Raw genomic sequence first — 27,996 nt, forward strand, 5'->3', positions numbered from 1 at the left:
TGCCACATTGCCAGTTTTAATTACAACCATACATACTCATTTAGATATAACTACTGAACTACTACTTTCAAGTACAAGAAGGAACACAAAATAGAAACGACTTGTGTTACAGCTATTGTTTTCCCCTCACAGCTTCAGGAAAAACAGCTTTTATATACACTGTAGTAAGTACAGAATGTACAGAAGACAGTTATATATACAAAAGTGCATTAATATAGTAATACATTTAGCAGAAATACAGGAAAATAATCCTGGATAACAATCTGATACATTACAGTATTTAAGACTACTTGAAGATTCTCCAAACCAACTTCCTACTTGCTTTGGTTATGATATTGATGCTACATAACTAATCTTTAAAACTAAAACAAAAAAATCGAAATGTTTAACCATCTGTGAAATGTTTCACATAGACTTGTGTTTCTCTTTAATAGCTGTTGACAACAGTCCTATTAAACTCCCAACACAAAGATTTAGAATGGATGATACCTATATCTAAATTAGAATATTCAAGGAGGAAATTAAATTGATCCACTACAGGAACAGACATGGTCTGCTCCATTCCTAAAAGCCTCAGCTAGATAACCTAACCCCAAAGTCTCAACTTAAATCCAATTGGTCAGCTACTATTAAAGAGCAAGCAGCTCCACAAAACAAGCCATGGCTTCAGGCCACTGTTCCTTAGAACAATTCAGAATAGGTAAGTGTTAACTTGTCATTTATACATATTAATTCTACAACTACCTCTATATAGTCAAAATGCATATGTATAATTAGAGCAATTCTCCTCTTTTCTACCCCCATCCCTCACCACAAAAAAAGAACACAGACTTCCACAGGTTCCATTGACCACAAAGATGTAACAAAGAAATTTGACAATAAAGAAAATGTACTGCATATTGAAATCAGAGAAGACCAAACCAGTTTTTCTGAGTTCAGTATGAATGTAAATTAAATATTGATTTACCATCATGTGATCTAGGTTAAAACATTAATAACCTTAATTTAAAATACAATTGTGAGGGAGGATGAAAATAATTTTAATATTAGAAAAAATATGAAAATAAAATTTTAGTGAGTCAACTCAGATCTTCAGCTATACCATGCAACTTCCTTACTCTTAAAAGCCAGTTAATCAGAGGAATTTTCAGAGTTCCTTCTAAGCCTTTTGGAACAAGTAAATTATTTTCCAAAGAAATAAGAATTAAGCATTCTAAGGAGCTTTGTTCCAGATACTATGCTGACAGAGATGCCTAGGTCTAAATATCTCTCAGATGCTTCTCACCCACTTAGCATAATTTCATTGTAAAGATAAAATTTATCTTACTTTGCCAGACTTAAAACGAATCCAAAGTTATCACAGTACATGTGTACACAAATACTTATTTTCTAACTAATAGTCCTTTTAAGGATTAAATTTACCTCTAAGTTTAGATATGTTGAATGTCAGTATGCTCAACATCAATACTATTATTTGAATGCAATTGGGAATTTTCCTATCAACCATCTCAAACTGTAAACTGACTTTAACCTCCTCCCAATTCCAAGCAAACAGTTTTCTTGAAGATAAAAGTGCTAAAAGGTAATTTGTTTAAGGGGAGGGGAATGTTCCAGCTATTACACAAATGAATGCAAAGAATCCCTAAAGTTAACAAGAGAATCAACTTGCTATATAATCTCTGTTCATGAAATACTTTTGCCTTGAAAATTCTTTTCCAGATACTAAGAGTTATCTGATTTTACAAAGTATTCTGGCTTATGACTTTTTCAGGGAAAAAAAAAATAAAAGAATACATTAGGCTATACTGTAGATAACTTTCAATGTTCTCCAGTGACCCAGCTGGGCCAAAAATAAACTTATGCAAATGAAACTTAAGAACTGAAGGTTTGGGGCCGGCCCGGTGGCGGAAGCGGTAAGGTGCGTGCTCTCTGCTGCGGTGGCCCCGGGGTTCGAAGGTTCGGATCCCGGGCGCGCACCGACGCACTGCTTGTCAAGCCATGCTGTGGCAGCGTCCCATATAAAGTAGAGGAAGATAGGCACGAATGTTTGCCCAGGGCCGATCTTCCTCAGCAAAACAAAAAACAACGACAACAAAAAAACAATGATCTGAAGGTTTTTGTTTTGTTATACACCCTATTATTATTGATTGGTTCAATTTAATGGCTTTGCTTACTGATATCCAACAGCATGGGCATTTTATAAAACGAATTACAGCATTTAGATTATTTTTGAGTTTGGAAAAGCCTGATATTGACAAAAAGTACAGAGTTCACCTTTAAGGCACGTGAGGCTATATAGAGTAAGCCACGAACAAAAATCTCTACTAGAGAATCTGGAAATAAGACTTCTACATTTGTCATGTACTAACATTTTTGGCTTAATTATGAAGACATTTGATAAATTTCACAATTTTTAAAGCTCATCAGAATCTGGATACCTTTATACAGTAGTTTCCTGATATTTTTCCTTTATGAGGGGATTTAGCACTTTTAAGAGATTTCTAAATAAAATGAGATGTCCACCCAATTGATAGACTCATTAAATTAGAAGTCAGTTTCTGGGTTTAATTCAGCAATAACAGTTAACCCAAAGGACTAAGGAAACGGACAAAACTGCCACAGCCTAACAAAAAATGAGACAAGTCTCATGAAAAAAAAAGTGTTATTTTATTCTAAGTTCTTGTTGGGACAGAATGAATTATCCCTTTATACTCTACTATACATTATACTACATTGCCTTACTTTAATTCAGTTGCAAAACTGTAGAAAAAGATATGCCATTTTGTTTAACTCAAGGTTCATACTTGAAAAAGCTGTGGTGGGGACTGACAGAATTCTACAAAAATCTTTTTCCCAGTTTTATTGAGATATAATTGACATACATACAAGACCTCTAATAAAATGTTTCTGGATAAATCTGAGGGGACATTCTCATGCCCTCAGTTAACAAGGTTTATTTTTAAAGGGGAAGACATTTGCTCCAGTGTCTGTTCTCTACAGATGAGAACTGACACTGGGGCAAATAAGTCTCACGTTTTTATTAATTGGTTACTTAGGGTTTATATATAAAAAGAAAAAATACTGAGTTGGATTTGTTTTAAATTGAACTCAGAGATATACCAGATTGAATAAATTTTACTTATTCCAAGAAAGAAATAATTCAAACTTGAATTATTTACATGAAGCATTAAAACAGAAAAAAACTATATCACATTAACAAAGGCAAGAGAACTTTTGCCTTTTTCTGCTGGGTTTTTTTTTGGCGGGGGGAGCGGGATGGAGAAAGACTATAATCTCCCTCTTCGATCATAAGCAAACTCAAGTTGTTTTAATTTTTTTCTTTTAATCAGAGGAGGTATTTTCAATCTCCTCCAAACCAACTTTATGGACTATCTCTAATTTATAGTACCGTAAAGAAAGTGCATCCAGATTTACACAAAATTTCATGCTGCACTTTGCTATAAACATGCAAACCTGTATAAACTTTTTAAACCGGTTTTGTGGTGCTTTGGTAAACTTGTTTAATAGTGACTTAAGTTAAATCTAAGGTAATAAGACTATGTGATTTTGGGGAGAGTAGAGAAATTGTTCTTATTACATCATGACTCCCTGTTTAGGATTTTCTTTTACTGATCACTGTCAAGTAAATTGTTTCCAAGTATTTAATAGATAAATGCTGCTCTATGGTCTTCAAAAGTGGCCTGTTTTCCTTGAAGAGCAGGTAAAGAGAACAGACAATCATTCTCTGAAATTTTGCTTTTGCTAAGAGCAGGCAGAGAATTCAGCGGTATTTGCTCTTCTCTCCATTTACTCTTCCTATACTTGGAAGGGAAAAACAGCAAGGTTGACCCTTTCCACCTTCCTCAGAGTACTCTGGGGTCTATCCCCAAGCTCTCTTTGGGCCCTCTAAGCTGCTTAGGAGTACCAAAGAGGGGGTAAGAGGAAAGTGAGAAGGACTACTCCAACTGATAACCATATACATACATACTTTTATTTTAGCAAAATTTTAAAGTATAAATTTAGTAGTCTTCAAAATGTTACAACCATACCACAGACCTCAGCAAAGCTGCAATATATCAATTTTTATCCTCAGTTTCAATTCTTTAACCTTCAAGGAACCAAAATGAAATCAAATTTTCAAAACACATGATTGTAAGCAAAGGTTAAGCCTTTATATCAACTGAGAATTAAGAATTAAGTCGTTAATCTTTTTCTTAATGAGTTACTTGATTATGATAAAAAGTTAAAAAAAGTAGAAATCCTTTCAACCTGTGACTCTAAAGTTTCAAAAAATATCGATTACAACTTCTCCTAAAGAATCATGATTACCTCTCAAAAGTTATCCACAATAAAAAGAAATTAATTATGAAAGTCAGAAAGCAGCTTGATTGTCAGTAGTATCAGTTTCCATCTTCTTTAACCCACGTGAATATTTAAAGACATATGGTAGAAGAAAAGGAATCACACTACTTCTAAAGTTCATGATAACGAACTCTCCATGAAAACATTTAAAGAAACTCCATGATTTCACATTTAAAATTAGAGTTCTATTAACAGCTAACAAGCTAACGTTTTTTTTTTTGCTATATCTCACTGCTTTGTGTATTTCTAGCAATTTATAGAGAAGTTTAGCAGAACTGTAAGGGTTTTCTTTAGTTAATTTTGAACATTTACCTGTTCACATGCCAGAAGCTGTTATGTCAAATATTTAAAAATTAGAGCTGTGCTGGAAAAAAAATGACCTACAAAAAGAACTTGAGAGAGATATTTTCTGCCTTTGAGACAGCTTCACAGCCTAAGATTTCAGAAAGCAGTGGAAAAGCAGAATTGGTTGTTTTGTTTAATTGCTTTCTCCATTTGAATGGAGCATCAAGTCTAAAATTCAGCTACTAGTAACACTATTTCTTCAGTAGTTATCACTTACAGAAAGGATTCTGAATTCACATAAAGTGAAAAACAAAAACAAACCTAACAGGAAAGATATTAGGGCCTATTTTTACACCTTTGAGTTAATAATGAATGAAAACAGATACAGCTAAACCTAATGAAGGCACTATTGTAAACAGCAATCCACACCCCACCCCTACAACCTCAAAAAAAGATGTCCACTAGGAATTGAGAATTATGCTATGGCCCTTTAGAAAAGTAAACTAAGAACTTGTAACATTAAGAAGGAAACAATTATAATCTCTACACACGTACATATACTGACAGTAAACTACTTGTCAGCAGTACCTTGAAATCCTCTAAACTGTAAAAGTACTAGTCTTTGAAAAAGCCCACTTAACCACCCTAAAGTTTAAATAGTCAAAACATTTACTAAATCAGTGGTTCTTAAAACCAGAGTGGGCGGCAGAATAACCTGGTGCTTGTTAAAACACAATGCTGGGTCCCTCCCCCAGAGTTTCTAATTCACTAGGTCTGGGGTGGGGCCCGATAGTATGTATTTCTAACAACTTCTCAGGTGATGCTGAAGCTGCTAGTCTGGGGACCACCTGCTGAGAACCACTGGCCTAAATTATGAATGGTACATCAGCACAGCCCTAACCAAAAGTTTGGTCAAGATGCATGTAAACAAATAAGGATAGAATACTTTAATGCTTAGAAAGAACGCTGATAAATTCACCCTTATTACATCAAAACATCTACATCTGCTTCGTGGTCTTCCTCAGTCACTTTCAAGGACAGCACTTCTTCATTAAGGAAGAGCCCACTGAGCCTCTCCTTCCGAGCCTGCCTCTGCTCTTTCAGCTGCCTCTTGCGTAAGGCCTTCTGCTGTAACTTCCGCTGCTTGGATCGCTTCTGTCAAAATAAAAATGTCTAAATCAGTAAGGTTCAGTTCTGGCATACCCACCCCAAAGTATTTTATGGATCAAATTCTATATTTTCAGAATTTTTAGAGATGTTCAAATTCCTTTGCAGTATGACCCTGGTTCTGGTAAGTGAGACTTTGGCTTAGACTTGAAAATGATTCTTCAAGATTCTATTTTTATGGTATTTGAGACCAGTGAATCTTCTGATAAGGAAAGGTTGAAACGTGATCATTTTGGCTAGCTATGGATAACCAATCATTTCAAAGACTTTTAAAATCAAATTAAGGTACACTGGTGTCAGTGCAGAGTGAACATATAGTGAACAATACTGAATACAAATGTAGAGAACATTGCCAAAATCTCTAATGCTTATGCTTTTAAGGTGCCTTTCAGGCAAAAGCACTAGGAATTTAACAATGGCTGGGAAAGAATCATGTCTTTTTCATATTAGGCAAATACCATCTTGAAAGCCCATTTAGAAACCCAGTGGGTACTCTATTCCGTGTCACTGGTGCCAAAAAGGAATGACCACATATCCAGAGGAATCCCTTGGCAACCAACAAAGCTGCCTATGTTTCTGCTACTTCGGTAAGAGCCAGAGAAGGAGTCATTGTGTATCTTCTAGTCACCACTGAGTTCCCAAAGAGTTATAGAGACACCTTTATCATCCTTAAGTTGGCTCCAGACTGTCGCCACTGCAAGGAACCGAACTCTCCTGCTAAGCATCACAGAACCATTCTATATACATTTATACTTCCTATTTTTTATGTGCTCAATAATATTGTACGGAATTTTTTCAATTGTGAAGAGTCGACAGAAATTAGAGAAAGCATTATTACACTTTTAAAAGAGCTAAGAAGAAACATTCAAGATTAAAATATTAAGAAAACATTTCACACACACAAAGGACATACAGAACATTCTTAGGAGCTAATAGACAGCAACATCAGCAACATAGTGAGATCCGCTCAGTAGTGAGTTGCAGTCAATATTGCAATCTTGAGACTCACTCATTATTTCCATCAATTTATCTTACTTAAAACAGACACAAAAATCAGATAAAACTGAATGTGATATGGCTGTGGGTCAAAACAGTGTTTCAAAGCACTCAGCCTAGAGGGCTTTGTTCAATAGCAGAGCATCCTGCTTGTTCGGTTACAACCAAAACCCACAGGCATCCAGATAGCAGGATAATTTTAACTCTTCAAGAAATTTATCTGAAGGAGACTAATGTTAATAGTGAAAGGTAAAGTTTTGTATTGATTAGACGTTTTACTTTTGAATCCCGAATCCGCTCTGCTGCACTTGCAGACAGGTTGCTGTCACTGTGTGCTCGACTCATGTTGGCACTGGAGTTTGAAGCAGAGTTTCCAACACTGGACCCACTGCTGCTTGCAGAACTGACCATGCTGGCACTGCTGCTGCTGGCGCTGGCACTGGCACCGCTCACTCCACTGGTGCTTGCACAACTAAAGTTGCTTCTCTTCCAGGCCTCTCTTGCAGGCCGTTGGCGAGGGCTATGCTCCTTGATATAATTTCTGACCTTGGAATGCACAGACAAAAACTGGTTAGTGCTATTCCTTGACGTTCTATCCTCAAAATACTGGAGAAAAGAAGAATATTGTACTTAATTTAAAAGTACAATGTCAAAAGTGCTACAGATGTACATAAGTAGAATATCAGGACAAAAGAAATCTCTAAATGTAGAAATAAGTACCAGAAAAATTGACAACGTTCAAAATTCTAGAATACATATTATGGAGCTAGATTTTAAAAGCATATAAAATATAATTAGTAAATGGAAGGCTACTAACCTCCAGAATTTAGAATTATAAGAAAATAACACTCAGAAACAGAAACTAACAATAAAATAAAATAAATGAGATTAGGCATTTTTTAAAGGTCTTCACTTAAGATGATTTAAGTAAGTTGCTGATTATATCTAAGATTAGGGTGTTTCCTAAATCTTAGCTAGGGGCCCACAGTACGTGTCTTCAAATGCAAGGCATCAATTTACCATACTAATGAAAAATGAGCTGGAATGTAGAAAATTATAGTATGTCTGTTGAAAGAAATACTAAAATGAGAGAAATTTTTTGTAAATGATGATAAACGCAAAAAATAAAAAAAAGCAAAAGTAGAACTAAGTATTCATTCAGTTATGTACCAGAGAAAAAGAAAGCAATAAAGACTATATTTAGAAGATACCAGAAGTGTGTATTTCAGAATAGCAGAAAGAAAATTCATTACGTTTTACCCTAGCCAGGTTCAATTACTCTATAAGACTACTCAAATCTCTCAGCTCAGATGTTCACTCAAGTATAGCTTTCAATAATCAGTATTTTGATTCTGTCAATACGTCTTTTTAAGTTGACTTAGAATAAATCTATACCCTAGTGTAACCACCCCTTAAGTAGTGAAATTAAGTTTCAAAGCCTACACAGCTAAAAAGTAGGTTCTAGATCCACATGATCCCAGAAAAGTACTGCCAGGTGAGATGTACATAAAACCTCTTAAAACCAAGTGTTCTCAAATATTACCATCATTTTGTCTAATATTACATTTCACAGCAGTGCTTTTGACCTTAATTATCTATGTGGTTACCTATGATTATTCAAGTCTACACACTATAAGACAATGGTATTCCCAATAGCGGTACAATCTGTATTTTCTTTACATACCTGCTTCAGTTTTTCATCTGTGAGACAGTTAAGTTCAATAATAAACTCACTGTCTGTAGGGGAGATTTGAGCAGAAGGATCAATTATTTTAATAATATCAAGTTGCTCCCGAAGACCCATCTCAGTACTGACTTTACGACTCAGATACTCAATATATTCCACCTGTGTTATGAAAATTATAATAAACAAGATCAATGCCAACACCTCTGATCTCTTAGTGTACCATTTATAATGTGTTTTAAATACCCAGAAGCACTTAATATTATATTTGTTTCCTGCAAACCAGATAGTTAAAGCTCAAATTCAGATTTACTAAGCAATCCACATTTTACCCAGTAGCTTTACATAGGCAATAAATTGAGCCTCACATGTTCTCATATATGCTTTTAAATAAGAATGTCGAGATCTCTACCTGCTCATCATTTGTCATTGCACTCCAAGGAAGTTCATCTAAATTCCGGTGCTTGTTTTTCTTTTTAGGAAGCAGGCAAGGTGAACTTGGAATACTGGGTATGACATCAGAAAGTACATCACTCCCACTGGCAATGTCACTGCCTGGTAACTTTATAAAATAAGAAGAAGGGGATACGGAAAGCAAGTTTTTAAAAAAATACATTTTAAATACCACATTTCATATTGATTAAAAATTACTTTAATAAAAGACTAATAACAAATGCAGAATCAGAAAACATTAATTCTGATCCACTCCTATTTTAGACATAGCAGCAACATCACCATAGTCTTTGTATAGTCACTAATTAAATGAGAGATATTTTCCAAAAGCTTAAAATCATAAGCAAGACTTATTAAAATGCTAACTTAAAAGTCAATCATCATTAAGATTTTTTAATTCATAATGATAATGAAGGCTAGGGCCCACACAGTATAATGAATAAGGGGTACTGGTCTCCATCTCAGGAGACCTGAGTGAGCTGCCACTACCTGGCTCTTTGCCAGACACTGTGCTAGACAAACTGCCAATATAAAGACAAAAAAACCATGGTCCTTGTCCTCAAGTCTGTATTAACAACCTTGAGACAATTAAAATAATTTAGAATATGGTGTTAATATAAAGCAAAATACTTTAAAGACCAGAAGTATAAAAGAAAAATTAGAAAAAAATGGTAAGAGACAATGTGTAGACAAAGGAGAAATGCAAGCAGGCCTAATATACAGAAAATCACATCAGTTTAAAGTGAGATGAACAGCAAAAATATGTGCTATAATTTTATATTGCCTATAAAACTCAGTTAGAATGGATTTAATTTTTAATGGCTTTATTGAGTTATAACTGATATACAAAGAACTGTACATATTTAACATATACAATTTGAAGACTTTGGACATATGCATATACCTGTAAAATCATCACCACAATGAAGGTAATAAACATCCATCACCTCCAAAAGTCAGAATGGATTTAATTTTAAACAAATGTGTTTAAGTTATTCATCAAGAAGATAAAATATTTTCTTCTACGAGGAGTACCTAATTTTCAAAGATAATGCTTTCATTTTTACAAGGTACAAAACAACACCTTTTTGGTTTTGTTTTGCTTTGTTTTTTTGGTTCTATAGACTTTGCAATTATATCTGAACTCTGGATGATTACTAGGCTTTTGAAGCTACCAAAAGAGAAAAGCTACTTTAGCCCTGAAGATGATTGCAATCACATGTATTTGGCCTCCTATTGTACCCACAGCACTATAATAGGTACAGGGGCTTCAAAGGAGTGTAAGTCATGGTCCTTACACAAGAACTTTAAATTCTACTTAGGAAGATAATACAATAACACAAACATACAATTATACAACATAGCAAATGACGAATGTTAGGTTTGAGATGACAGGTCATCAATGGAAATATCTAGCAGCGAGACAAAGCTGCAGGATTAAAGTTTAGGAGAGCTACAAAGGGGCAGGTATCGGGGAGTCAATCACATAGAAGAGATGAGTGAAGCCACAAAAATGGGAGTTGATCACTATGCAAGGTGACGATGATGTTTAGAATGAAACTAAGTTAGCTACTACTCTTAAAAACCACATTTTCATTTTGACAGTCATTGATGAATCCAAGGGCATAACTGACTTCCAACAACTTGTATTATTTCCTTTAAAATCTCATTAACTAACACTGCTTGAATTGTTCACCCTTAGCCTTAATGTTATCTAGTCAGTGTCATGAAAGGATGATTGCTGAATGCACAGATGAAGGCCATCTCTTTTTCAGCCTTTAATGTTAAAAAAGAAAATGTTTTGCTATTTTCCCTTTGAAAGACTTCAAATCACAATACTACTACATTAAAGATCTCCCTGGGGTTCCTAAAATAAAATGAAACACTCATCAGATGAAAGGCCTCCCCTACTTCAAGCTCCTTTGTTAAATTAGGTAGAGAAAGGAACTAGGAAAATATCTATACTCTCAAAATTTAAGAAAAATTTTCATCTAAATCTTTAGCAAATATCTGCTAGCAAATATTTAACTATATATATGTTAAGCACTTAAATTTATGTCTTTAATTCTGTTTATGTGTTTGTTGAGGGGGGTGTTAAAAAAGGGCAATTAATGGCTCTGGCCATTTTTTCAGGGAGAAGTAAAAAGATCCCAGAGTTCAAATCCCAGCTTCACTGCTCACTAGCCGTCTTGATCTTGTGGAGGTTAGTTTGCTTCTTTGAGCCACCAAGTCTTCAGTAAGTTATAGTTAATGCCATCCATCTCAAAGGATTGTTGAGAGGTTTAAATGAGGTAATATGCCTGGCACATATGTGACAATCAATAAATCTATGTATTTTCTTTTTTCCATCCCTTGCCATGGTTTTGAACCCTTAAAAAAGGTAGCATAAATGCTCAGAGAATGCCACATGTTGCTCAAGTGGCTGGGTTAAGTTTCACAAGGTAGTCTCTCAAAATGACAAGATGGGGAAAAGGAAAAGGCATTCAGGTAAGGAGAATAATTTAATAAAACCATAGATGGAAAAAACATAGGATGAAGTTAATGAGACCAATATGATTAAAATACATAATCAGTGCTAGGGATTTGAAAGCTTAACAAATGAACCAGAAGCTGTTATATGATATGTAGTAGTAGGCCAATAACATTTTCTAAGCAGAAGTAACTTGATGAAATTGATCTTAAGGGAAGATGAGTTAAAAAGCAGTATGGGGACAAAATAGAGTGAGGAAAGACTGGAATCAGACAGGAAGCTCTTGTGATCTAGGCCTGGACTAAGATAAGCAAAAAATGGAAAGAAAAATGGCAACAGGGAAAATTTCAAATGAAATACACTTAACAAGACTGTTTAATAACTGAGTGGATAAGGATAACAGTCAGATGACCACATGTGAGACCAGAAGAAAGTTGATGACATTTCACAATCATACAACCCATCCAGGGTGATATACTTAAAGACCTTAATTTTTACAGCAAGGGACCTAAAGCAATGTTCTAGATCTTCTAGTCCAACACCCTCGTTTTACAAATAAGGAAAAATGATGTCTAGGGAGGGTCATATGGTTAGTGGCAATATCCAAAGTAGGACACAAGTCTAGTGCTTTCAACTGTGCCAGGCCATCTTGCCTTGCAGGCAGTTTGGAATGAGAGAATGCAATTTGGGATATGGAGAGTTTGTAGTGATTATGAGAGAAGCAAGTATAAGTGTCCTTTGAAATGACAATAGTCATTATTCACTACACTGTAAGACAGGTCACAAAGCAGAGTCTATTTTTTTTCCATGGAAACACTGTAATTGGAAGTTGCATTACTAATCAAGGACTCAGCATAAGATAATGGGTTAGTATTAATAAGGTCATCCAAGTGGAAATGTCAAGTAGTCAATTGGAGAGATGGGATTAGAGCTGCAGACGTACATCAGAATTAATTGTATGGGCTCCTGTATATTTCTTAGACCAGCAATTTTCCATTTTATAACTGATAATATATTTCAGGATAAAAATGATTAATAATTTTCATCCCATATTTTTCATGAACAACAATATTTGGTATATTTATATTACAATCAGTAATTGTGACAAGCAGGGAGAATTAAATCAAACTTCTGCCATATTTTCTGCAGTATGCAGCAAAATTTTATGAGTAAGCTCATTTCTGTAACAGCTGATGTGTAATTTCAAATTGCACCTCTAGGTTTCAAGTGTGACAGCTGAATTACTCACTCTAAATTTTCTATGCTTTCCTGCTCAACAATAAAATAATTTCTCAAGCTCTGAGAACAGTCAAATATATCTTTAATAATAAAAGGACTGCAAGCAAAGAAAACTATCAGCAAAGCAAAATGCTTTGATATTACTTCAAATGCTACGATGCTAGTTCATTCTAAGGTTAAAATCCTGCCTTATCAAGTAATTAGCATTTTTCTTCCCAGAGAATCTATGAATCATTTATATTTACTTAGTAGTAACGGAAACATCTGTTAAAAAGAAAGATTTAAACAGATGCTGTTTTTAATCACAACAGAGGTAATATGAATTTTTAAACTATAGTCAATGGTTTTTAGTCTATATTAATCCTAACACATAATTTGTAATTATCTTCTTGGATAATTTACTACTCATCATTATGAGGTCCCACAAAGACAAGAGAGCATTTTAAACCTTTCAGCATATTTAAGCAGCAAATATCCATGGCAACAGAGTACCCAAACTACAATTTGAGAAGTGGGAAAACACATTACTGAGGCAGGCCTTATTTTTGTTCGGATGTTGTAGTCAGTCATGTACATTAACAGTGAGTGGTTGGGGATAGTTTTCCACTCTAACTCGTCATGAAATGAGTGAAAAAGTCAGCAATTAAAATAAGAAAAAACGCCTGCCACTTTGCAACATTATGAATAAGAACTCTAAATAAAACACATGAGGGCCAGCCCCGTGGCTTAGCGGTTAAGTGCGTGCGCTCCGCTGCCGGCGGCCCGGGTTCGGATCCCGGGTGTGCACCGAGGCACCACTCCTCCAGCCATGCTGAGGCCGCGTCCCACATACAGCAACTAGAAGGATGTGCAGCTATGACAGACAACTATGTACTGGGGCTTTGGGGGAAAAATAAATAAATAAAATCTTTAAAAAAAAAAAAAAAAAACACATGAAATAAGCAGAAAAAATATTTCTCAGAATTATATGACTCCATCTGATTATACTTCAGTAAGAATCTTTGTAGTCTGATTTTAATACAAACCATGCACTTAAAAAAATGAGGCACTGAAGAATAAAAAGGTACCCACACAAACATGCTCACTGCTGTGTTATCTAGAAAAAAGATTGAAGCAGATGTAAATAGGGGAATGGTTTCACAAGTTCTGGCACATCTAGTATCAGGAATATTATGTAGTCATTAAAAGAGTCATTATGAAGATCATGAAAAAGTTCATATGTTAAATGAGAACATCTTAGTAAAATATTTTATCCAGAAGAAAAGGGAATACTTCCTAACTCATTCTCTGAGGCCAAAGTGATACAAAGACATCAGAAGAATTAAGAAAACCACAGATCAATATCCCTTATGAATACAGATGCAAAAATCCTCACCAAAACACTAGCAAACCAAAACCAGCAGCATATTAAAAAGATTATATACCATGACCAATTAGGATTTAGTCCAGGAATGCAAGGGTGGGTCAACATACAAATATCAGTCAATGTAGTATGTCATACTAATACAGTCACGTGCTACATAATGACGTTTCTGTTAACAACGGACTGTACATACAAAAGTGATCTCATAAGATTAGTATCACATAGCCTTGTAGTAGGCTATACCATCTAGGTTTGTGTAAGTACATTCCATGATGTTCGCGCAACAACGAAATTGCCTAATGACAAGTTTCTCAGCATGTATCCTCGTTGTTAAGTGATGCATGACTGTAGGAGGAAGGAAAGAAACTTCACGATCATCTCAATAGATGCAGAAAAAGCATTTGACAAAATCTAATACCCTTTCAGATAAAAACACCAAACAAACTAGGAATAGAAGGAAATTCCTCAATATGATAAACGGCATCTATGAAAAACCTACAGCTAACATTATACCCAATGGTGAAAGACTGAAAGCTTCTCACCTAAGATCAGGAAAAAGACAAAGATGCCTGCTTTTGCCACTTCTATTCAACATTGTCCTGGAGATCTAGCCAGGGTAATTAAGCAAGGAAAAAAAAAAGCTATCCAGATTGGAAAGGAAGAAAGAAAACTCTCTTCACAGATGACATGATCTTTAATATAGAAAACCCTAAAGAATCCACACAGAAAAAAATTAACTATTAAAGCTAACAAATGAATTCAGCAAAGTTGCAGTATAAAAAAATCAATATACAAAAATCAGTTGTATTTCTATACACTAGCAATGAAAAATCTGAAAAGGAAATTAAGAAAACAATTCCATTTACAAGTGCATTGAAAGAATAAAATATTTAGGAAGAAATTAAACCAAGGAAGTACAAGACTTGGACAGTGAAAACTACAAAACATCACTGAAAGAAATTTAAAAAGACCTAAATAAATAAAGACATTCCATCCCATGTTCATGAACTGGATATTTAATGTTGTTAAGATGGCAATATTCCTCAAATTGATCTACAGATTCAATGCAATTCCTATCAAAATTCCAACTGCCCTTTTTGCAGAAATGGACAAGATGATCGTAAAATTCATATGGAATTGCAAAAAAAAAAAAAAAAAGAACCCTGAATAGTGAAAATAATCTTGATAAAAGAAGAACAAAGTGGGAGTACTCACACTTCCTGATTTCAAACTTTACTACAAAGTGAGATTAATTAAAACAGTGTGGTACTGGCATAAGGATAGACATATATATCAGTGGGACAGAATTGAGAGTCCAGAACTAAACCCAAACATCTATGACCAATTCATTTCCACACAGGTACAAAGACCATTCGATAAGGAAAAAATATAGTCTTTTCAACAAATGGTGCTGGGACACCTGGACATCTACATGTAAAAGAAAGAATTTGGACCCCTATCTTACACCATACACAAAAAGTACCTCAAAATGGATCAAAGACCTAAATGTAAGGACTAAAACTCTGAAAAGTAGGTGAAAATCTACATGACTTCGGATTAAGCAATGTTTTTTTAAATATGACATCATAAACACAGCATTCAAAGAAAAAATAAACTGGACTTCATGAAAATTAAAAACTTTTGTGTGTCAAAGGACACTATCAAGTGAACAGACACTATCAAGTGAAAAGAATGGGAAACATTTTTGCAAATCATTTATATAAGGGTCTCATAGCCATAACATACAAAGAACTCTTACAATTCAACAATAAAACACAAATAACACGATTTAAAAATGGGCAAAGGATTTGAATAAACATTTTTCCAAAGACATACAAATGGCCAATAAGCACATGAAAAGATGCTCAACATCATTAGTCATTAGGGAAAGGCAAATCAAAACCACAATGAGATACCACTTTACATGCAGTAGGATGGCTATAATCAAAAAAGACAGACAATACCAAGTGTTGGCACAGATGTGGAGAAATTGGAACTTTCATGTATTGCTGGTGGAAATGTAAAATGGTACAGCCACTTTGGAAAACATTTTGGCAGTTCCTCAAAAGTTAAACATAAACGGGTGCCGGCCCAGTGGCGTAGCAGTTAAGTTTGCATGCTCTGCTTCGGCGGCCCGGGGTTCGTAGGCTTGGATCCTGGGCACGGACCAATGCACCACTTGTCAAGCCGTGCTGTGGCGGCGTCCCATATAAAGTAGAGGAAGATGGGCGTGGATGTTAGCCCAGGGCCAATCTTCCTCAGCAAAAAGAGGAGGATTGACAACAGATGTTAGCTCAGGGCTAATCTTCCTCACACACACACAAAAAAGTTAACCATAAAGTTATCACATAACCCAGCAATTCCACTCCTAAGTGTGTATCCAAGAGAATTAAAAATATACATCCATATATAAAAACTTGTGCCTGAATGTTCATAGCAATATTATTCGTAATAGCCCCAAAGTGGAAACAACCCATCGGCTGATGAATGAATAAACAAAATGTGATGTACCCATACAATGGAATATTCATCCATAGAAAGGAGTTACTGTGGAATGAATGTTCATGTCCCCCCCAAATCCATATCTTGAAGCCCTAATCCCTAATGTGATGATATTTGGAGGTGGTGCTTTGGGAGGTAATTAGGTTTATAAGAGGTCATGAGGGAGAAGCCCCCATGATGGGATTGGTGACCTCATAAGGAGATGAAAAGACCAGACCTCTCTCTCACTCCATGTGAAGATACAGCAAAAGGCAGCCATCTGTAAATTAGGAATAGGGCCTTTACCAAACCTGACCATAATGGCATTCTGATCTTGGACTATCAGCCTCCAGAACTCTGAGAAATAAATATTCGTTGTTTACGCCACCCAGTCTATGGTATTTGTTATTGCAGCTGGAGCTGACTGAGACAGGAATGAAGTACTGTTACAGACTGCAACATGGATGAGCCTTGAAAACATGCTAAGTGAAAGAAGCCAGACACAAAAGGCCACATATTCTATGAGTAAATTATATGAAATGTCCAGAAAGGCAAATCCATAGAGAAAGTAGATTAGTAGCTGCCAGGTGATGGAGGCAGAGTGGAAGTGGGACTATCTGCTAATAGGCATGGGTTTCTTTCTGGAGTGATGGAAATATCCTGGACTTAGACAGTGGTGATGGCTGCACAACATTGTGAATATATTAAAAATCGCTAAATTATACACTTTAGGGCCAGCCCCGATGGCCTAATGGTTCAAGTTCAGCGTACTCCACTTCGGTGGCCCAGGTTTGGTTCCTGGGCACAGAACCACACCACTGGCCTGTCAGTGGCCCTGCTGTGGCAGTGGTTCACATAAAAAAAAGAGGAAGATTGGCAACAAATGTTAGCTCAGGGCAAATCTTCCCCAGCAAAAACTTTAAAAAAAAAAAGATAAAAAATAAATAAATAATTATACACTTAAAAAATTATTAAAAAGGTGAATTTTATTTCAATTTTTAAGTTAATTTTTATAATTTTTTATCCAAATCATATTTACAACTATATATAAAATAGAAGCATTTGAAATAATATGATATAAAAATAGAGAGGTTGTGGATTTTTTTCCCTCTTTAAAAACTCTTAATTTTCAGTCTAGCATTGTTTATAATGCAAAAAAACTGAAACCAATCTAAATATCCATTATTAGGGAACTGATTATATAAATTATGATGCAGTTATCAAAAAGAATGAGACATATTAGTTGAAAAAAAGCAAACAGCCAAACATTGTCTGAAGTATGAGCCCATTTATGTGTTTTTTGTTTTTTTTTGATGAGGAAGATGAGCCCTGAGCTAACATCCAATGCCAATCCTCCTCTTTTTTGCTGAGGAAAATTACCCCTGGGCTAACATCCGTGCCCATCTTCGTCTACTTTATACGGGATGGCACCACAGTGTGGCTTGATGAGCAGTGCGTAGATCTGCACCCAGGATCCGAACCTGCAAACCCCGGGCTGCCAAAGCAGAGCACATGAACTTAACCGATACACCACCGGGCTGGCCCCTTATGTCTGTGTTTTTAATGCTGTGCAAACATACCTGTATCTGCACAAGCTTTTAATGGTGGTAACCACAGCAGAATGGGACTTGGAGACTTACTTTTAATTTTATGCCATTCTGTATTATTTGATATTCTAATAAAAAATTGAAATAAAATATTTGATTCCTCTTTTGGAATACAACTTCAAGTATTTGGATGGCTTTCAAACACAGTAGGCATTCAAGTATCTATTGAATATAACATTTGCTGTATGCAAGGAAAGCTTCTTTAAATGTTATTGTCTTTTACAATCAGAAAATAGATGTTGCAATAACATGATCTACATTTTCTGATGGATTGCACTCATTATAAGGCAGCATTTCCAAACAATTTGCCACAAAGCCATTTTACATGGTATATGTGCCACAAGAAGAAAAAACATTGTCAGGCGAAAAACATTGCTAATATGAAGAGAATACAAATGAGAAATTATATTGTATTTCTGATTACAGAACCAAAAATTATGTATTTATGATAAAAGTGGTTTGTGATCTTAGATATATAACATGACCCTGATGTAAGGATATTGTGCCTATAAGGTTACAAAGGCTATTTATTATAATGTAGGAAGAGTAAATTTGCTTGGATTCATGCACAGAAAGGTACTGATGATATATAATAATGGAAACATTATGTAAGTATTGAATTACATGAAAATCTACAAAAGGATATCTGTAGCATCAGAAGCCTTTAAAACGTACATCAGCAAAAATAAAGGCTACATATTCCATCTAATTCTTAATGTTGTCAAAGAATCTACAGGATTGGATGAACGCTGGGGAAATTTACTTTGAGGCAGAGAGGAAAATATGAAAACAAAAATCCATACTTCTACTTATCGAGTAATGATGGCAATATAAGAAAAAAAACCTACCTGCCATTCAAACTCGCTATCTGACCAATCCCAGTACGTGCTAATAGAAGAAGAGACATCACTGCAGACACTCCCCTCAGGGAATAAATCAAAAGAAGTGAAGTCTTGATCATCTAACAGAGAATAGCAATCATCTTGATCTCCAACAGAAACTGATGAAAACAGCTCCTCACTGCATTCTGAGCTGGCAACACTTGTTCCACAAGAAGTTAAGTTCCACCTTAAAAACACAACACAAAAGAAATCACAACAAGAACTACAGAATCTACACAATTTTAAGATATTAACAGGATACATTTATGACATTTATGAGAAATGTGAGTATATTTTTAGGTATGATAATGATATTATGATTATTTCTAAAAGAGCCCTTATCTTTTAAGGATTTATACTAAAATATTTATGAATGAAATATGTCTGGGATTTGTCTCAAAATAATAAGGAAGGGTTTGAGAAATAAATAAGGGTATAGATAAAGCACACTGCCATATGCAAATAATCATTGAAGCTGCGTGGTGGGTCTATGGGGTTCACTACACTATTCTCTACTTTTGTATCTGTCTGAAAATTTTTATAATAAAATATTTTAAAATAAAAATGTATTTAAATTAGAAGTAAAACCTTCATCCGTAAAGAAAACATATAGGTTAGTGGTTATGAGTAAGCTCTGGAGTCAGACTGAGTTCAAATTCTTGCTCTGTCACTTGCCTACTATTTGATTTTAAGCAAAATACACCCTCTCCAAGCCTGTGTCCTCATCTTTAAAATGCGGGTACTGTGAAGATTACATCTGAAGGCAGACAGAGCACTTAGCAGACAGAAAAAGTGCTCAATACATGGCAGCTATTATTATTATTAAAGGAAGACGGCAGTCATTGCAGGGCAAAGGAAAGCACCAACAAAGTATACAGGTAGAAGCTCAAAAAGTGTTTCTTATATTTAAATAACGTTTACATATCAGTGTTATATGTAACACTGATACATATCAGGATCATTGCAAAGATGGCGGAATAAGAAAGGAGTGATGAACAAGATTAAAACGACCAAGAAGGGGCCGGCCCGGTGGCGCAAGCTGTTAAGTGCGCGCGCTCTGCTGTGGCAGCCCGGGGTTGGCCGGTTTGGATACCCGGCACGCACCAACGCACTGCCTGTCAGGCCATGCTGTGGCGGCATCCCATATAAAGTGGAGGAAGATGGGCACGGATGTTAGCCCAGGGCCAGTCTTCCTCGGCAAAAAAAGAGGAGGATTGGCGGATGTTAGCACAGGGCTGATCTCACAAAAAAATAAATAAATAAAAATAAAAATAATTTTTAAAAAAAGATTAAAAAAAAAGCCACCAATAATTCCATTACTCAGCAATAACTAATCCATAATATTTTGGTACTTTTTTGTACACGCATATACGTTTTTTACAGAATCAGCATTCCGCATATATATTTTTTAGTATCCTGCTTTTTTTAACTTAACATTATATACTGAACATTTCCCCAAGTATATTACTTGAAAACATTCGAATACCTATATAATATTCCATTGATTAAGTGTATCATAATTTATTTAACCTTATTTCTTCAATAATAGATACTTAGGCTGTTTCCAATCTTTTTTGGTATTACAAAAATATTGAGATGAACCTTTTTTTTATAATTATTTATCCAAATATATAATCTCTCAGGATAGATTACTTGAAAGGAAAGTACTGCGTCAAAGAATATGAACACTTCTAAGGGTCATAGTATACTTAGTCAAATCCCTTTCTGAAAGGCTGCATCAATTTACACTCTGCAAAGCAGTATATAAAAGTGCTCATTTGACCACAACCTTAACAGCACTGGAATTTTCATTTTTACCTATCTGATAGGAGAAAAACATTTTTATATCAATTTTTATTTCTTTGATTACTGGCAGGATCAAAATTAAAAATATTTATTAGCTATTTTACTGTAGCATTTTTCTGTGTGTTAATGTTTTCCATATTGATTTTGTAAGCATTCTTTATGCATTTAAGGATATTAACATTTTGTCTGTAGCATTTGTTGCAGGGTTATATATTTTTTTCTTTTTTTGGTCTTGAAATTTACAAATCTGTTTTCTTTTGTAAATTTCCACTAGCTTTATACTATTAATGAGATAATCTTCATTGCTTTGGCAGTAGCCTAGGGAATTAATCCTTAAGATAATGATTTAGTATATCTGATACTAATAAGGTACTGAAATAATGACTTCCTGAAGAAAAGCCTATTATTTTATCTATTATGGGTTGTTTCTCATCCTTCATTAAATCCAGTTTTTTCTTGAATTGTGTATTTCATTTTTTAACTTCCCCTCTTATTTTGTATGGCTAATCTTAATTCCAAAGTTCTTGATTTACAAAATCTGGGCAACTTGACAATTTTATGGCACTTTTTCCTTTGAGCTAAAGGTAGAGTATTTTAAAGCACTGAAACACACACACAGACACACACACTCTAAACTATTATAGTTCAGTAAATATAAAAGCAGATGTCAACAAACTTTTATAAACAGGCAAAAATCTAAAATTCATCTAAAAATCCTAGAATACCTTGTAATATTACCTAGTTTCATCATATGCTTGCTAGGTAGGCAGTATCCTCATTATTAAAAAATCAACAAACCTAGTAGAATTAACCAAACTGCCCAAGTCATGCAATAAGGCAATATAAAAGCTTTGAATGGCAATCACAAGTTTTGCTCTGGACACAGTAAACCACATCCACATTTTGTCCTGGGACAACTATTTTTCCTCTTGTGTCTTCAAATCGCATATGACTTTTTTTAACCTTTATTCATTCACTCATTCAACAAACATTTAGGCAGTATCTTCTATGTGCCAAGTACTGTGTTATGTGCTAGGAAAAGCTATTAGATAATTGTTTTTAATAAGAATTTCTTTTCAGCTTGCAAAAATTAGGTAGAAATGTGTTTCCCTCCATGAGTAATAATGACTTTTCTTTTTTAAAAACTATGCAAATTTAATAATCTAATGATTAGATCACTGACAAGGGAGCCAGGAATTTGCTTGGTTTTGTGCTCTTATCTTAGGGCAAAATCAGTGTGTTCCTCAGTTTTCCAGATCCATGACAGGGTTCTGGGTATTCTTAAAAGGCTTGGCTCTTTTTTCTTTTCTTTTTTTAATTAACAGTGGGAAGGAAACTGGGCTCATACTTGAAACAAATCATTTACAAAATAGAAAAATAGTACTTTTTACTATTAGAGATTTTTAAAAATTCTATTAGCTTCTAATTTGCAAACATTATTTTTATTATTATTTCAAGGCAATATGGATAAAAACAAAGTAGGAAGTACTTTTATCCACTGCTGGTGGGAATGTTAAATTGGCATAATCTTTCTGAAAAGCAATTTGGTAGTGCATATATGAGCTTTAAAAAGGTTCATTCCTTTGGACTCAGTAATTGTTCTTCTAAGAATCTATCCCCTTCCCCAAATAGAAATTTGGAAAAAAGATGTCTGTACGAACATGTCCGAACAATATTATAATAGCCAAAAAAGGGCAAATAAATGCCCCCAAACATGGGGAATAATTAAATAATAATGGTGTTCTTATAATCATTATAAATATAATATATATTTACATAAAATATAAATAAAATATATAATCATTTATAATCATTAAAAATTTATTTTCTGACTATTTACGGAAAACACTCACAATATAAGTGCAAATAACCTGGTCATAATTTATATATATATATATACCCTATCTTGATTTTTAAAAATTATATATGTACATAGAAAGAACATCAAAATGATAGTTGTTATCTTTAGTGAAAGGGATCATGAGTGGTCTTGATCGTTTTGTATATGCCCACAATTTTCTATAATGAGCTTTTACAATAAAAATTTAAGTGTGATTCTTTTAGACTGTTCTGTCAGCTTCAAATGTGTAACGAATGACCACGGTGTGCATATGCTCAGCACTGAACTATTCAAATTTACAAAGCCCTTACATTTTATTCCACTAAGAGAAAGCTACCTAACACTAAGATGCTAGCTATAACCCTAAAATTATTCCAAAGAAGACTTTCTCCGTATCTTAAAAGAAACATGTTGAAAAGAATCCCAGTGAAATGGGGTTTAACTCATAACTAGGCTTGCTGCCCAAATTTTAATTAAAAAAAAAAAGTAAAGCAAGAATATTTCTCTGCAAGGCTTTTCAGCAAGAATACACAGACGAAGGGCTTTTAGTGGAATTTTGGTAAAATTAAGAAAAGCATATACATTGGGCCGGCCCCGTGGCTTAGCGGTTAAGTGCGCGCGCTCGGCTACTGGCGGCCCGGGTTCGGATCCTGGGCTCGCACCCACGCACCGCTTCTCCGGCCATGCTGAGGCCGCGTCCCACATACAGCAACTAGAAGGATGTGCAGCTGTGACATACAACTATCTACTGGGGCTTTGGGGGAAAAATAAATAAAATAAAATTATAAAAAAAAAAAAAAAAAGAAAAGCCTATACACATTCTTCTGCAGCCCTTTGTCTCTCAGGTAGACCTAACTATTACCTCTCAGGATGAGAATCCAGCCAATGAACACTGTGGAATCAAGTCCTACTGTCAAGCTGATTAAAGTCATTCCAAATCCTTGCCATGCCTTCATTCTCAGGGAACAGTCCCCTATCATCACTTGTACTCATCACTGACTCCCTGCCAGAATCCCGATACAGCCACCCTGACCTCTGCTACTCCTCTGGAGCCCAAAAGGCCATCAGGGTCCCAAGTTAGAGCAGATGACACAACCCCCCTACTCTACTCACTCAAATTCCCACCTCTCCTCCCAGCGACCTCAACTGTCTTGGGATGGTTACCCATCCCTCCTACCCCCTCTACAGTCTTGGAAGTAAAAAACATCCCATGTCATTTCTAAGGCTAATTCTTCCATTTGGGCTTCTGGGTTTATCCCATCCATCTCTTGTCATCCCACTCTCTTTTGTATTTTCAATTTCTCCCTATCCTGTGGGCTGCTTCCAAGGAGCTATAATCTCTGTTCTTGGAAAAGAAAGACTAAACAAGGCAAAAAACAAACGAAGAAATCTTCACTTTTTTTTTTTAATTATTACACCTCCTCTCCTTCCTTTCCCTGCTAAATTTATTGAAAAGGTTCTTGTACTCTCTCAACCTTTGTAACCCACAGCTCCACTCCTATCATGCCACTAGAATTTCTGTTTCGATTAATCCCAAATCTACATTTCTAGCCTGGATAGTTCTCCAAAGCCTGATTCTCATTCTCAGCTTGTCTCAACAAGTCCCCCAACCAAACTCCTCCTGCCTCTGTAACCTGTCTCACTTCATGAAACGTGGTTCTCCCACCTGCAACTCACAGCTCTTCCCCATCTCTAATTCTATACTGAGATAGGAAAACTGTGGGTAGTACAAAGGGCACACAGTAGTCTTGGGGTTTTTCTGGTTAATGGTGACTGAAAATGGGGCTCTAAAAAAATCATATAACTGAGTAACGGTTTTATACAATAGTTCATTTCGTATCCTGCCAATAGGGTGTACAAAAGTGAGGCACTGTCCTTCCACACGCTTTTCACAATTGTTCAGTGTCAAAGTACTGATGTACTCCTGAAAGACGAAGAGAAGAACACATGGAGTAGTTCATATTAACCTCCTTCATCTCACAATTTAATTATAGGACCTATCAATATCATTATAATTTTTTCCAATTTGCTAAATGACATCCTTTTTTGATGATGGTGGAGGGTCACAGTGGACAAATGCAAAGAGAAAACCCACAATTACGTCAGAAAAATCCTGTCCTTAAAACCAAAAAAAAATGTGTTAAACACTTAAACACATATATATGTCAAACTGATATTTCAATTAAAAAAATAATTAAGTTTTTGGCTTACTGAGATTTATTTTATTCTTCCAAAATTCCAGACAAACCCAACTTGGTCATAAAATCCTAAAAGATACTCCTAGGAAAGTGTGAATTCTTAGGAAACTGGCTGTGTTCATGTAATTTATTTTCCACTGAACCTAGACCAGTGACAGACTGACCTAAGTCACAGATGACTCTAATCTGAACACTACAAACATTCAACCTTAAGGATCATAAGTAATAGTGCCCTGACTCTCAAGGTTAATGAAAATTGCAAATATAGCCCAGATTCCGGTAAAGGAGCAGGCCCAAAATTGTCATCATCCTGAGGCCCTTATCAATGGCATTATTTAAACAATCTCCACAGTTTTCTTATCAGGTAACAAGGAAGAAGCAAACTAAAGGCAAATCAAGCATCTACCCACTGACAAGCTTTCTACTTTCAATGAAATTTGTTTTTAATGACTAAACCCAAAGCAGAATATCAGTACTCAACTACTCAGATTGATTTTTGGATTGTTGCTTGAATTGGTGAATGATGTGATGTGGAGAAAAAAAGTGACACATACAAATCCAAAATAAAAGAACTCCCTAAACTAAACTTGATTTAATTGTCTGCTTCTCCGTGAAATGATTGGAAGCATATGGTCCTCTCAAACGCCATCTTGAGGAGGGGTAAGAAGGCAGAACATTCCAGAAGGAGAAAAGGCAAGGTAACCTTCAGCAGAAACATCATCTGCAGTTAAGTATTGCTGATTCTGCTTCCCCTAATCTCTGCAGAAAAGGGTACAGAACAAGATACACTGGACCTCCTACTGCCATTCCAAGCCCTGTGAAAAGTAGGGTAGGAGAGGGAGGTTTTAAAAAAGCAGGCTGTCACTAGGAAAAATAATGCTTGGCTTGGAAAAACTGGGACTGAACAGGAACCTCCCCCTCTATCTTCACTGCCCCATTCTGGAAAACAACCCTGACTTGCCATGGTCTCTAAGAAGGGTAGAAAAACACAAAGAAAAAATGGGGAGGAGGAGAAAGAAGAGAACAAGCTGTAAGAAATGTATTATTCTCCTTGCTTCACTCCCCATCACCCCCACCCGTTTTGGCTGTGCTTACCCTCAGCCTCTGTCCCCACTCCCTTGCCCTCATCATCAGAGCAGGCTAATTTTGAAATCATTTAACTTTTCTGTGTATACGATTTGTTTCAATGCTACAAAACTTAAATATCAAATACGTGCAACAGTATTTCTTATATTATTTTCCGGTGCAAACAATCCTAAACACACTTGGTTTCATGAGTATGTTACATTCATGTTATAGTCATATCATGAGTTGAACAGTCTTCCGGGAGTTAGTCTAAGAAACTGTAACAACCATTTATAACACTGGAGCCACTAGTTCTGTTCCAAGTTTCATCACTGACTCCAACCGAGTAGTCCTGGCTTTGCCTAACTCGGTTTTATGACCTTGAACTCAGTCTTTTCTCTCTAGGCCTCGATTTGCTATTTTTTCCAATGAGGATTTGGAATAGTCATAACAAATTTACTGCCACTTTTCAAATGTGTTATACTGATGTTCTGTATGATTATTTAACTATAACACCTTGCTTCTAGACTAAAACTTTCTTTTAGGTAAGAATCATGTTTTATAGTTTCCTTGTACCTGGTAGAAACTCAGTAAATCCGTAGACTGATTTAAGAGGTGGGAGGGACATGCAGAACACATTAAAATGTTGAAGGATTTCTTCATGCTCATATTGTAAATTGGATCAGAAATCAGAACTAGACTCCTTAATTTAACTCCAGTATTTTCCATAGCTGAACCCCTCTCCTCCTCCCTTGTTCTCCACACACCCTCCCAGGCCTTTGTATATATATCTCATCCACCTATATTAAAGGTTGGGGCTATGTGTAAAACATCTTCAAATCCCCCACGTTTGGTGTAACACTTAAACGCTTGCATGATATAATTCTCCAGAACACTCTACCTTCCAATAAAACCAGTTAGGGGGTGCATCCTTTGAATAAATTTGTTTAAGCAAGCCCGCCTCGCTCCATCCCAAAGCTCGCTCCATCCCTCCACTGGGGGAGCAAACCATGGGATATGCTACATGAAGGAAGCTTCCAGATTTAAGCTTATACATTTTGGCAGGGCCTAAAGCGCTAAGGCAAAGAGTTCATAAAGGAGAAAGAGAAAAAAAATAATCGTCTAGCTTCTTAGAGCTTCACTAAAAAATGGGGAGTGGGGGGTGGAAATAGGGCTGCGAGACAGGTTAGAAATTGGGGAAAGGAAGATTCTGGTTTTCCAAGTGCCACCTTTCAAAAGATCCATGGATTGATTTTGAGCCATCCGAAATCCACTCTAATAGCGTACCGGAAGTGGAAGGGGTTAAACTTTTGCGGGTGGATGGAAACAGGGGAGCATCTAAAAATCAAGGGTGGGGGTTTGGGATTCGCAGGGTACAGATGGGGCGGGAGGGGGAAGGGAGGAGTCGCTATGGTGAGCAGATGAATGGGGGAAAAGAGAGAGTAAAATGCCGGCCAAAGGAAAAATAGGAGGGCAGGGGTGAAGACGGAGGGGAGCGGGAAGGAGCCCGGGAACGAGCGCGGGTCGGAGAAAGGTGGGGGAGGGGGCGAATGGAGGCAGAGACCCGGGGCGAAGGGCCAGACCCGGCGGCGACCCGGCGGCCAGGGTGCGGGCGATCGGCCCCTGCCCCCAGCGGCCGTTCGTACCTGTTGGTGTGGAAGCGGTGGAGCGGGTCCGTGCGATGGCAAGATGAGAGCTGGCAGCCGAAGTCGCTGATGTCCAGGCAACCTGGCTCCTCGCTCGGGCAGGTGCCCACCCCGCGAGGGGGTCCCAGAAGCGGGAAGGGCTCCTCGGGGGTTAGAAACTTCTCGTACGAGGTGGTGGCCGACGCCTCGTCGGACATGGTTGGAGATGGCCTGCTTCGGGCTCCCTCTCGGGCCCCGGGCTGCTCCCGCGCCCGCCCCTGCCCCCACTCTAACCTGTCCGCTGTCGCCGCCGCCGCGCGGGGTGTGCCCGCCGCAGCTCACTGGCAGGCTGAGCGCCGCGGCCCGCCGCCGCCCGGGGAGTGCGCGGCCGCCGAAGAGGCTGCTCGGGGCCACCGCGGCCCGCCGGCCACCCACTCAGCACCTCAGGGGCCTCTGCAGCCGCCTCAGTCGCCG

General features: G+C 36.5%; 1 protein-coding gene across 2 annotated transcripts; it reads right to left on the bottom strand.

The window, feature by feature from the left end:
• Nucleotides 1-27,996, bottom strand: FAM199X (family with sequence similarity 199, X-linked). Of its 2 annotated transcripts, none has more exons than XM_087426845.1 (6): nucleotides 27,544-27,996; nucleotides 18,956-19,175; nucleotides 8,907-9,056; nucleotides 8,495-8,656; nucleotides 7,219-7,356; nucleotides 1-5,802 (listed from the first exon to the last, which is right to left on the bottom strand). In XM_087426845.1, exons 1-6 carry the CDS (start codon nucleotides 27,738-27,740, stop codon nucleotides 5,632-5,634), a joined length of 1,038 nt encoding a protein of 345 aa, XP_087282971.1. In that variant the 5' UTR covers nucleotides 27,741-27,996; the 3' UTR covers nucleotides 1-5,631. The 2 variants fall into 2 exon arrangements, with proteins under 2 accessions (XP_087282971.1, XP_004443174.1); XM_004443117.2 differs by having other exon boundaries at nucleotides 7,090-7,356; nucleotides 27,544-27,994.

The sequence above is a fragment of the Ceratotherium simum genome, chromosome X (assembly GCF_057802395.1).
Source record: "Ceratotherium simum simum isolate JZ-2026a chromosome X, ASM5780239v1, whole genome shotgun sequence".
In the NCBI taxonomy this organism is placed as follows: Eukaryota; Metazoa; Chordata; class Mammalia; order Perissodactyla; family Rhinocerotidae; genus Ceratotherium; species Ceratotherium simum.

Bases quoted from the DNA above. Each gene is read 5' to 3' on its own strand.
- FAM199X (XM_004443117.2), bottom strand. From the start codon at position 27,740: ATGTCCGACGAGGCGTCGGCCACCACCTCGTACGAGAAGTTTCTAACC. The intron at 9,057-18,955 runs GTAGGTTTTTTT...TATTTTATAAAG, and splicing joins ATAGCGAGTTTGAATGGCAG to TTACCAGGCAGTGACATTGC. The intron at 8,657-8,906 runs GTAGAGATCTCG...TTCATAACACAG, and splicing joins CAATGACAAATGATGAGCAG to GTGGAATATATTGAGTATCT.